Genomic DNA, 12,950 nt, shown 5'->3' with positions numbered 1-12,950 from the left:
AACCCTGTAATCCGCACAAATGCGGCGTTCCGTCACAGCGGATCAGAGAGAGTAAAGGTTCTGGAAATCTCACATTTACTGTTGTTCAATGATTTTTAATGCGTGAAATCCAGCTGTTTCAATAGGAATGTGTGCAATTGGGAATTTTGTGTGAGGCTCACATTTTGTAAGTGCGAATTCACTGCATTGACCAACAGAAAGCTGCTTGATTTGAAGCGACTTTAGTGTGAGCTGTGCTTCAAAAATATTCAACAAGAAGCATTAAAAAGTGGACGGGATTTGGTTTTTCCAGGATGACTGACTGGATGCTGATAAATGTCTCTATATGAATACAAAGTATTATATTCAGTTCAAAGATTATGAAGACAAATATTTATCTTACTTTCTTTAAGGATTAAATGTACATTAAATGGAAACTAATTTTAATATTTATCATATCAAGTTGAGAAATGATGCATGAATACATCAATGGTCGCTAATATGAGGGTAAAGGCAAAGAATAACTCTTATATTGTTTTGAAGGGGAGAAAGTGCAACGCGCATTATGGCGGAATAAGCCCTGCCTTCTAAATAAGAGCCAATCGCTGATTGCTAAAGTCATCGCGTCACTGCAGCGGCCGTTAGAAGCTCCGGTTCTTATAGAAACAGTCAACTTAACTTGATCCAGCCTGAAATGATTCGAGCATTTTGATACAAAATTTGAGACAGTCGTCAGATTTCATTGGTGATTTTATATATGAAATTTAATCGAAAGCTTGGCGAACAGCTTTGGAGAATCTGATGTTTCCCCAAAAGCTGCAACTGAATGCGAGTGGCGTTTCTAAGATTGCTTAAAGGGACTTTGATAGTCAACTTCCTGAACACGATTACTGAAAAAAGATCAAACACTATTATTATTGGCCTATATGAATCATATATATTATTTTCCCTTACACCGTGTCTACACCGGACGCAAGCGGCGCAGCGCGATGTGTCAAAAGACAACAGAACCGTTTTAATCAGTGATATTGTCCACACGATTTCCCGACAGTAAATGGATTCCCCGTTCTATTTCTGAAGGTATTCCAAGTGCTCTGCCTCAGTCGGATTCACATTTAGCGTAGACACTGTGTTGGAAATGTCAATAATCAATATCACTGATTATAATGGGTTCTATTGTCTTTGGACGCGTTGCATCGCGCCGCTCGCATCTGTGTTATTTTCTCAATCATTTAAATGAAAACATCATGAACATCATTCACTGAAACATCTGATTTCACGGAGAGCACAAAGAACCACACAAGCACATAAATCATTCTGTTTAATTTCTATACATGAATAAGAAAAGTATATTTTCTTTAGTATTTGTTACATTGTACAAAAAGGGCTGGACGTTTGAGTTGTTGATTTCATGTTCTCAGAGCTGCGGCAATCAGAGCTCCACGTCCAAAATAAAAAGCTCCAATATCAAAAATAGCTGCCTATGAGAGCAAATCACAACGAAACGGGGTACAAAATTCAGCAAACAGTGATAAAAGTCACACCGCAGGATTCTTCAACAGTAGCCCTGAAGATACAGCAGCAGCAGCACAAAGACGATCAATCGAGCTTATCTGCTCATAAGCTACTGAAGATAATAGACTGAGCTGAAGAATTATGGGAAGCATTTGAGGGAATCCTTACAGCAGGATCACAATATTGAGTTTCAAACAAGAACTGGGAAACAAAAGGAATCTGCATATGATCGCAGTGACGGCGTTAACGTCACCGGTTCTTCAGAGCTCCAGAACCTAATCTTCATCATCATCATCAAAGTCCTCCTCGTCATCATCTTCCTCTTCATCCTCCATGTAGGATGTGGGCGTCTCCTCCCTGGACCCGTTGGAGCTGGACGGGCCGCGGTCACTGAACAGAGATCAGCACTAGTTAATACACACGCATGTCAGAGAAATAATCCAATTATCAACTTAAAAACATCATGTTCAAGATCATGTGACACTCACGTGGCCACATGGGACAGCTCTCCGATCAGCTGGTTGATGGCACCCTGAGCCATTTCTACAACAACAGACAAACACTCATGAAGGTCAGCACACTCACACACACACACACAGGTGGCGTCTCTGACCTGTGACGTAGGGCTGCAGGGCTTTGGGAACGAGGCTCTTGGCGATCTTCAGCTGCTCCGGGCTGCAGCGGCCCGACTCCAGGCCGAACGCCAGGCCCATGCGCTTCAGCACCTCCACGTCATCGTGGATCTCAAACATGTTGTCGAAGTTGAACAGATACTCAAACCTGCAGAGACACGAGCGCTGGTCAGAGACGGACGGGCACACGCAGCAGAACACACGTCACATGCTCACTTGTCGTTGGAGATGCTGCAGTCGATGACGGTTCTCTTGCTGGTGTTGACGATGATGAAGGGCAGGTGAATGACCGTGTTTGGAGGCGGAGCTCTCTTGCTCTGCTGCTCCGCCTGACTATTGCGGTGCACCAGGTTCTTGAAGGCGATTTGCTGAAAATCACGAGACGAGAATTACAGGAATCGCCATTTACCATCATGAGAACGACACAAACCCGTTTCCAGTTACCCGATCATTTATACGAGGAACATCAAGAGGAAAATCCATCAGATTTGGCTTAAATAATTAAAAAAAAAGAAAGAAATCAGAAAAAGCTTAAACATATGGGGCAATTAATAATAAAAAAAAAAAATGAACCCCCCCAAAAAACTATTTTATTTTCATTTTATTTAAATTGTTTTATCAAATTAACTGCTGTTAAATATATTTTTATTAGATTTTATTGTTTTATCAAATTAAATGCTGTTCTTAAATGTACAATTGTGATGAAAATATTGTGCAATTAATAAAAAAAATTATCTTTACACACAAAAAAAAATATTAGATTTTATTTGTATTGTTTTACCAAATTAAATGCCGTTAAATATATTTTTATTTTGTATTAGATTTTATTTATATTGTTTTATCAAATGAAATGCTGTTAAATAAGATATCTGTAAAATAAAATTGTGGCTTAAATGTGCGTAATTGTAATGAAAATATTGTGCAATTAATAAAAAAATTATCTTTACACAAAATTTTTTTAGATTTTTTTATTAGATTTTGCTTATTATTTTAACGAATTAACTGCTGTTAAATATATTTTATTAGATTTTATTTTTTATTGTTTTATCAAATTAAATGCTGTTAAATAAGACACATTTTTAATAATTGTGGCTAAAAGTGTGTAATTGTGATGAAAATATTGTGTAATTAATAAAACAATTCTTTACACATTTTTTTTATTAGATTTTATGTATGTTGTTTTATCAAATTAAATGCTGTTAAATATATTTTTATTTTTTATTAGACTATTTATATTAATTTATCAAATTAAATGCTGTTAAATATATTTTAATTTTTTATTAGACTATATTATTTTATCGAATTAAAAAAGATATCTGTAATAAAAATTGGGGCTTAAATGTGCTTAATTGTGATGAACATACTGTGTAATTAATAAAAAAAATGTCTTTTCACAAAAAAATATATTTTTATATTTTATTACATTTTATTATACATCTTAGATGTCTTTTAATGTATTATTTGCTTTGATGTAAATACAGAAATCTTTATAATTGAGACTTGAATATAAAAATATTGTGCAATTAAAAAAATGTCCTTAAGTATATATATATATATATATTTTATTAAATTGATGCTGAAAAAACAAGAAGATCAAAATGCCACATCTCTCTCTTCTTTCATTTTACCCGTCATGCTCCTATGAGGTGGTGATGTACAGAGCTCTGACAGACAGGAAGTGATGCGATGTACCTGCAGTATGAGCTCCTGCAGCTGAGACTGTTTGTGTTTAATCCTCTCGAGTCGTCTCTGCCGCTCGGCCTTCAGGAGACACACAGCATCACACTCATTCAAGAACAACCATCACGAGACATCCCAGAAAACCTTCATCCGACTGACCTCCAGATCCTGACATTCCTGCGCAGAGTTGGTGGGGAATCCGATCCATTTGATCTCCTTCTTGTCTTTGGAGATGATGTTCATGGCCATCAGGACGTTCAGAGCGTCGTAAACCCGTCTGCGGATGTTCTTCTGATCGTACACGTGCTGGAGGACCAAAAACACGAGCCGGGTGAGCAACGAGCGTCTCTGAGACTGACGGCGAGTGACAGGAACAGGAACTGACCGCCTCGTTGGGAGAGATGTTGTTGTCTCCGGAGCTGAACTCCGCCACCAGCTCGTCCGCCACCTCGTTGTAGGACGTCACCACCTTCTTCTGCACCTTCTCACACACTTTCATGGAGAAATGCCGCAAACCCTTCCCGCTCTTATCGCCCTTCCTGCTGCGCCTGCCGGAGGAGCTACTGATTCATATCACATGATCACAAAGCCAAAAACAACGAAACATGTTCCCTGTGAACGGTGACGTTCCTCCACCTCAGCACTGAAACTACTGGGGCTTGCCTAAATGACATCACTTCCTGTGTGTCACTATTTTATGGCATGTTCCATTTGCTTTAACCCTCTGGTGCTGTTGGATCGTTTTTGAACAAAAAAAAAAAAAAACGTTTTTATTTTTTTACTTCATTGGAATGTTACGAAACTTGGTAAAGGTTTTGGCACTTGCTATGTGAACACAAAATATAATCATGGACATGATTCTAAAAGGTTAAATGGTCCTGAAAATGAGTGCCAGAAATGAGCGCAGTGGAAACGAATGGGAAGCAAATTTCATCTAGTGGAAGCGTTTGGTACTGCGCCCAAACAATATCTGACTGAAAGCTCATTTTTTGAGATATCAAGCTCATATTTGGAACACAACTTGTTCAGATTTATGGCTTTGATTTTCTCAGTTTTATAGTAAAACTTGTTATGGTTGTAAAACGTGTATTTCATATAATAAAATGTATTTTTGTTCCTTTTTTTTTTTTATAACAATAAATGTAAAAATGTAACTTTTTTAAAAACTACAAAAAGAGACCAAACTTCAGTCTGTGATCCAAACAATTCAAGATTTACCAGTCTATGATTAAAAAGTGAATAAATGGATGATAACTACTGCATAAATACAATTCAGTACCATAAAATCCTCCAAAAACACAATATATCTAATAAAAAAACATTATCGAACTAAAATATAGTGCAATCCTTTCAATAAAAATAAAAAAAAGTTGCAAACAGAGGGTTAAAGCGTTAGTTCACCCTAAAATAGAAATTAATTCATCATTTAATCACCCTGGTGTTGTTCTAATGCCGTACGCCCTTCTTTATTTTTCTGACCACAAAAGGAGGATTTTTAAAAAACACTTATCCATTATGTCCGTATAATGGCAGTGAACAGTGACCAGAACCGAGCTTTAAAAAAAGACCATCACAGAATGATCACGTGTCACTCGTGTCGTATATTCCACGTGTTCTGAGGGTTTATTATAGGGTTTAGTGAAAAACAAACTGAAATTGAATGTATTATTTAATGAAAATCCTGCCCTCTTCTGTGCTCGACTGCGTTCATGAATGGAGAAAGTGCACGGATACTTTTTTGGGATTACTAGTTGTTGTGTTTCTTGTCATGTTTTTTTAAAGCTTGATGCTGGTCGACATTCACTGCCATTAAATGGACATTTTTTAAAGATTCTCCTTTTGCGTTGTGAAAAAGAAAAGCATTTGAACAACAGTTAATGATGACTTAATTTAGTTAATGATGATGAACTGTCCCTTTAATAAGGGAAAAATTGAGTTAAGCCCAAATAATGGAACAATGGAAATTGTTTCACATTTAGTAATTAAAACGAATAGTAATATTTATCTGCTACAGGGAAGACAAGCTGATTTCCATGTGACTGACAACAGTGCAATGTTTGTGTGATATTCATGTGAAGCAGCAGCTGTGACAAACGTCCTTCAGTGATCCTGACGAGGACCGTAGGGCTGCACGATCCACTGAAGTAAAACAACATGGAGAAAAGGCTTAGTGTGAACGTCAAACGCAAAGGATGTGATTTAACTGGATAACTATATGCACTGTATATTAAATATCAGCATATACAAGTGTATGTATTTTCATGAGAGCAGCTCATGATTCACAGTAACGCTGCACCTCATTTGTTTAAATAGTCAATTTAGTTTATTTTACAGAGAAATATTTATAGTATTAGTAACAGTATTAGTATTATGTCTTTTTTCTTTATTTAGTATTTTTTTTAAATATTTTTATTTGACAATAATATTTCATTATTTCATAGTCAAGACTGATATCACTTTTTTTTGTTGCCAAATTTTGCCTGAAAATTAAGACATCAAGAGAGCCAAAAATATTAGTATTTTAATTTTACATTGTAAAACCAAAGTATATATTTGTTTAATTTTTTTTATGAACGAAATATTACAATATTATTACAGAAGTATTTTTTCTTATTTAGTTTTTATTTAGTATTGTTTTTATATTTTAATAATAATAATAATAATAACTATTATATTATAGTCATATTGATATAAAAATCACAATTGTATGAAAGCCATAAATATATATTTAAACACTTAATTTTTATATTTTACAGTGAAATATTACAATAGTAATATTTCTTTATTTTTATCTAGCAGTATTAGCAATAATAATAATTATAATAGTTTATAAATATTATATAAAATTAATTAATTATCAATTTTTTATTTTTCAGTGAAATATTTCAATAGTATTGTTTGTTTTGTTTTTGTTTGTTTGTTTTTTTTTTTTTGGGGGGGGGGGGGGTGTTTTTAGCAGTAATATATAAATTACTACTTTAGTGATATTGATATATAATCACTTTTTTTGCCAAACTGTGCAGTCTTAAAATCAACCACAGCAAACGTGGTTTTTTTTTAATTAAGTAATAAATATTATACATGTTACTTATTATTTATAATACTTATTTTTAATTTACAGTGAAATATCACAAAAGTAATATTTATTTTTATTTAGTATTTTTTCATTTCTATTTAATAGTAGTAATAGTTATAATAATAATAGTAGTAACTATATTACTACAACGGTAATATTTCTTTATTTTTAATTAGCAGTAGTAGCAATAATAATAATAGTTTATAAATAACTAAATAAATGAATAATCAAGTTTTTATTTTACAGTGAAATATTTCAATGGTGTGTTTTTTTGGTTTTAAGTATTTTTTTATATTTTAATTTAACAGTAATATCTAAATTATTACTTTAGTGATATTGATCTTTTTTGTCAAAATCACAAGTTTGGCCAAACTGTGCAAACCTGGATTATTATTATTTTTATTAAATCACAATTTTAAAACCCATTTGTTCCCCTGAACTCGTGCAGCCCATCATGCCACAGTGCCAGTCACATGAACATTACGTGATGCATGAACTGATGTTCTCATCTCCGGCTGCAGAAGCTCGAGCACAGATGATGCTGGGACAGAAACAGACGGGTCAACTAACCCGGTGGACCAGGGCGAGGACTCTTGTGTCTGGGTCTGAGGCGTGTGGAAGTGTGCGGTGGGCGTGCGCGGGCTGGTTAACAGGACGCCCGTCCTCTGAGGGGTGCCAATCACCTGCAGGGAGACGCACCAACCGCTCATCAGCACAAACACAACATTACAAGTGCGGAGAGTGAATTCAGCGGTCAGTCTACAGCTCCTCTGGCCGAGCACCTGTGTGCCGCTGTCAGTAATAGGATGATGATGATGGTGGTGATGAAGAGGCTAATCCCGCTGACTCCAGCGTTCTGTGATCCGCTTACACAGACTCTCCCGGGTCACCTCACACAATGTTAATGGAGGGCTTTATCGCCACGGAGACCAGTGGGAGGGGTCAGCGGGTGTGGCCATGTGACTGATGTGAGCAGGATTCTTACCACATGTGGCAGCACATTAGCGCCCACAGCAGCTCCGGCGGTGAGTGTTTTGGGCAGGATCTGCTTGACCGTAGTGACGGACGCTGGATGAACGGTCAGGAGCGACAGCACACCTGCAGCTGCAATCACACACACGCTCATTAATATTCATGTTATGAGACCTCATGAAAACGTGCAGTGTGTTTCATTACAGCGACCCCTGCTGGTCAGGAAGTTACCCATCATGCACTGAGCAGATGACCGACGGTACTCACGTTTTCCTGGACTCAGAGTCTGGTTGACAAACAACTTTATCTCTCCATTGGTTTCTTTGAGTCCAGCCTGAGGATCAGAGAGAGCGATCGTGACATCATTACATCATCGCGAGGAGTTTGTTTTGAGTTTGTGCTGCTTGTGTTTAGCGATCATAAAAACACAAACAGCCTCAGTTTCAGTTCCACAGCAACCATCTCTCAATATAAACACATACAGTACGTGTCTTATTAGGGCTGGGTAAAAAATACTGATTTTAATCGATTCTCATTTTTATGAACCGATATTGATTCTTAAATCCCAAGAATCGATTAGTCTAGTCTGTTTTCAGTTGTTGAATGAGCAGAATATGTAGCTCCTCCATCCAATAAATCACAATAATCTTTGTTACTTTTGATATGAAGCAAAGTCTCAGATTTCAGATGACGTCCATCTTATTATGAGATTCAGAAAATAAATAGCGTTTCGGCGCTGTTTAATGTGGCGTGACGGATCGCTTTAGCGCCTCAGTTAAAGAGAAGCATGTGATCATCCTCTCCTCCACTTTAATACCAGTTACTGCAAAATAATCATGAACATCTGAAGGTATGTTAAAATATACAGTACAACTTACTGAAATCCGTATCATGTCTCGTGTAATCGCTCAATCAGTGCTTCAACCTCAATAAAACAGCTTCAATGTCACGTGACGTCACATTTACCTCAGAAAAACATTCAGTGACCATAAACTCATTAATCAGCTAGAAAAGTGACTCTAGAAAGATAAATATAGCTATGCACCGTTACATATTCATTATAATCTTTAATGTTCTTCAATATTTAATGCATGTTTGAATAAATCAGCCACGATTTAAATGTTTATATTTCAAAAGAACAAATTGGAGTAGAAATATGATTATGTAATTCTAAACTTTATTTATAATAAAAGCATCGAGTGTAATTTAAGTGTTTGTATATAAATAAGTTAATTTAATCTTCAGTATTATTACAGTAGCACCAGCTGACTCTCATGTGTAGCTTACAGCATTAGCTGAGATTTATTTCCTCTAGAAAATTTGCCATGTGCTGAAACTGAAATACTGCATCCAAAATAATCGATATTGAATAGAAAGCATGTGAATAGTAATCTAATCGTGAACATTGTGTCAATACCCAGCCCTAGAGTCTAGTGCTGCCAATCTAATGAATAACAACTATTGGCCTCAATTTCCAGCAGAAAATACTCGATCCAGGTCAATTCAGACTAAACCACAATGCAAACGAGATGTAAAACATAACCGTAAACTCGGCTAGGCAGGAAGATATAAACACACGTGTGGTTCTTACATCTTTAGCCATGATGGTGACCTGAGCGTGTGGTCAGTCTTTGGTCTGTGACTGCAGATCAGCTGAAAACACAAAACACAAATAGTAAAGTCGACATGAACTCGTCTTTTGTGACGTATTTCTGAGTGAAACATTCTGCAGGGTTGCCAGATTTTCACAATAAAACCCGCCTAAGTGCTACTCAAAACAGTCCAATCACGTTTCAGGGTAAAAATCGTGTCCTGTGGGGTAAAATCTGCATTTTTTTGGCGTGGTTACCATGGTAAAATTAGCACTCCAGAGGCTAAATATCACGTTATTGGGGTCGCTTTAACCCGCAGACAAGAAAAATAACAGTTAAAGCGCTCGTTCACACAGAACACATCTTTGCGTCTAATAAACGCGAGGGTCTCAGGACGCACTTTTGAAATGTGGTGCAATAATAACAATAACAGGCAAACAGCAGAATAGATGGATATTATTTTTGACATGGAAAAAAATTAAAATAAATCGCACTCCGCCATCTTGCGTCAAATAAGAGTTGCCACTGTAAACGGAAGCTTGCAACGCTTGCCCCGCCTCCGAGTTCTTCTGATTGGTCCACTGTTTTGAAACTGACATTGATTGAAGTTGAAATTCTTTACCTCGACACAGCGTCTCATGTGCGAGGCGCTGTAAAAGACGCGAAACGTGAACGAAACGGTCAAACACGTTCGTCTAGAGCATATTTACATAGAAAAACAACAGAAAAGTAGCGCATCGGAATAGAAAAATGCCCTAATTCCGCAGGAAATAAACACTCGTCAACGCTGGGCTTCTGGAACAAGAACAAATGTAGGGCGGGGCTTGATTTTGTCCGTTGGGAATTGATTGGATGGTTTGCTATTGGTGGATCTCATGTGAGTGACAGGTAGACAGATAGCCCCGCCCTCGCGCCGCTAAACAAGTCATCAGAGAAAAGATATCGCTGCAAGAATGAGAAGTTATTTTCATTCGAGATTACAGTAAGCAGTCAGATATGAACTTACATAATGCATGTTTAATAAGCTCAACTCCATGTTTATTAGAGTGAGTGAATAATAACACAAATACTAACTTCAGGAATAAGAAGTTTAACTTTTTTGACGTCTAGCAGCAGCTCTATTGTATGGAATAAGAACAAATATGCGTTTATAAATCATAATTATGACATAAAAATATATTTAAAAAAATCCATAATATTTACGTTGTCTTTTTTTAATGGGCGTCCATTTGTGTTCAGATGAGCAGCTTCCGTTTCTGCGCGCGCGGATTCATCATCGCATCGCGATCCTCCTCGCGATGTTGTTTGTTTCTCACTAGATGACAATATCGCGTTAGCTCGACGCGTTAGCTACAGCTAAGCTAACATAACCTAGCGAGCTAACGCTTCCACTTACGTTACACACACACAAACTACGTAACATACGCTGATTTCTCTTACCGTAACTACCGCGCTCACAGCCGCGTCATATCTCGCGCTGATATTTACAGTTAGTTGATCAAATCTGTGTTTATCGCGCCGGAATCAGAGCGCAGCGCGAGCTTCTGCAGCAGTCAAACTGAGCTTGGCGGTGTCCTGCGAGGGCGCGTCCTGATTGGATACGCGCGGTGTGACGGAAGCGCGCACTCACAACTTCATACGTAACGCAGAGAAATCCTCTGAACTGCCAATGGGAAATCCGAGTCATCTCAGCGAATCGGTTCATAAATGAATCAGTGATTCACTCGAGTCACCAGGGCATCATAGATTTCGCCATAGAACCAGTTATTTTAACTATTAAAACGTTATTAACGTACTGTCATAGATAAATAAATCAAAACCCAGTTATCGTAACTTTAGTGTGTTGTTGTATTAAGGCTAATCAAGTGTTTTACAAACTTTAGGGAATCGGTTCGAATGAATCATTAAAAGAATGACTCGCACACCACACAGTCTTAACTTTGTCGAGTTAATTCTGCTATGAATTTTACTTGAGAAGCATGCACGTTAATTCATTAAGTTGTCTGTTTGATAATGACCTGCAGATGTTACTGACCTGTTGAATGTCTCTGGTGTTTCTGTGGTCTGTTCTTATTATTAGGCATGTTGGAACATGTCTGTAATTCTGCAGTATTTATTGTGGCATTTTTTAAAACGCTAATTTTGCACATGCGCACATTTATCGATTAGATTTGAGCACTGAATGACCTACAGTAGCATGATTACATTTACACTACTGGATGAAAGGCATTTTAAAACAAGTATACTGTACTACAGACATTACTGTTTGACCATAATGTGTTCGGCTGGTTTTGTATGGAAGCTCATTTCTGCCACATAAGAAAAAATATCATGCTTTGGTAAATCTTTGTTAGGACAAAAAAATCCAAATTATGACATACAATTTGAATTATGACAAACTAAGTCATAATTATGAGACAAAAAGTTATGATTATGAACATACTAAATAATTATTATGAGATAAGAAGTAAAAAATGACATAAAAAAAATTGAAATTATGACATACTAAGTCATTATGAGATTAAAAAGTCAAAATTATTGTAAGACAAAAAGTAAATTATGACTATACTAGGTCATAATAAGATAAGTCGGAATTATTATAAGTCGAAACTGACATAAAAAGGCATAATTATAACAAAGAGTCCATTATGACATACTAAATCAATTATGAGATTCAAAGATCACAATTATGAGACAAAAAGTCATTATGAACCTACTGAATCATTCATATGAAATAAGAAGTCATTATTATGAGATTAAAAAGTCAAAATTATGACAAAAATTTGATTATGACGAAGTCATAATTATAAGACAAAAAGTCAGTTATGAACATACTCATAAGTCATTATTATGACAAGTCCATTATGAGATAAGAAGTCATAATTATGAGATTAAAGTCAGAACTGACATAAAAAGTCAAAATTATAACATAAAAAGTCCATTTATTTATGAGATGCAAGGATCAAAATTATGAGACAAAAAGTCAATTACGAACCTACTGAATCATTAATATGAGAAGTCATAATTATGAGATTAAAAAATGAAATTATGACTTGGTATGTCAATTTCAACTTTTCATCACAAAAGCATGATGTTTTTAGGTGGAAATGGGCTTCCATAGTTTGGCCGTGTATATAATACATGATAAACATGTTTACACCTCATATCGTTGAATGAAGTCATTCCACATCTGACACAAAAAGAAATCTCCCAGTGACCGAAGTCAAGTTTTTAATTGTGTTTTTTGCTCCTAAATCAGAATCAACAGTCCAGAGAAATGATTCAGAGTACTCCAGTTACATCTGTGAAGAGTTTAAGAACCGCCACCTTGTGCTCAGAATCCAGCCAATCACAGGCTTCAGTGTTTCCCGCGACATCTGCAGTGCAAAAGAGCTTGTCCTCACAACAGCTGCACGTCTGCTGACTTCAGCTCGTCTCAAGGCACGTATTACACAAATAAATAGCGTTTGGTCATTAATAACACATTATAACAGACACATTATA

General features: G+C 36.4%; 1 protein-coding gene across 4 annotated transcripts; it reads right to left on the bottom strand.

Moving 5' to 3' along the window:
• Positions 1 to 1,214: 1,214 nt before the first annotated feature.
• On the bottom strand, positions 1,215 to 12,908 carry tfdp1b (transcription factor Dp-1, b). Of its 4 annotated transcripts, XM_067404856.1 has the most exons (13): positions 10,887 to 11,059; positions 10,650 to 10,761; positions 9,446 to 9,507; positions 8,122 to 8,188; positions 7,868 to 7,986; positions 7,453 to 7,565; positions 4,192 to 4,354; positions 3,966 to 4,112; positions 3,819 to 3,887; positions 2,343 to 2,494; positions 2,108 to 2,274; positions 1,983 to 2,037; positions 1,216 to 1,884 (listed from the first exon to the last, which is right to left on the bottom strand). In XM_067404856.1, exons 3-13 carry the CDS (start codon positions 9,455 to 9,457, stop codon positions 1,770 to 1,772), a joined length of 1,179 nt encoding a protein of 392 aa, XP_067260957.1. In that variant the 5' UTR covers positions 9,458 to 9,507; positions 10,650 to 10,761; positions 10,887 to 11,059; the 3' UTR covers positions 1,216 to 1,769. The 4 variants fall into 4 exon arrangements, with proteins under 4 accessions (XP_067260958.1, XP_067260957.1, XP_067260956.1 ...); XM_067404857.1 differs by lacking the exons at positions 10,650 to 10,761; positions 10,887 to 11,059 and adding an exon at positions 12,774 to 12,908 and having other exon boundaries at positions 1,215 to 1,884; XM_067404855.1 differs by having other exon boundaries at positions 10,650 to 11,059.
• Positions 12,909 to 12,950: the final 42 nt, after the last annotated feature.

The sequence above is a fragment of the Chanodichthys erythropterus genome, chromosome 12, assembly GCF_024489055.1.
Source record: "Chanodichthys erythropterus isolate Z2021 chromosome 12, ASM2448905v1, whole genome shotgun sequence".
Lineage (NCBI taxonomy): Eukaryota > Metazoa > Chordata > Actinopteri > Cypriniformes > Xenocyprididae > Chanodichthys > Chanodichthys erythropterus.
The sequence above is the reverse complement of the archived record's forward strand: the minus strand, read 5'-3'. Positions and strand labels throughout refer to the sequence as shown.

What these genes read in the sequence shown, in the direction of transcription:
- tfdp1b (XM_067404857.1), bottom strand. An exon ending in TGCAGGAGCTCATACTGCAG is followed by an intron (nt 2,495 to 3,818) that starts GTACATCGCATC and finishes CGTGATTTTCAG; the next exon opens with CAAATCGCCTTCAAGAACCT. An exon ending in GAGCTGTCCCATGTGGCCAC is followed by an intron (nt 1,885 to 1,982) that starts GTGAGTGTCACA and finishes ATCTCTGTTCAG; the next exon opens with TGACCGCGGCCCGTCCAGCT.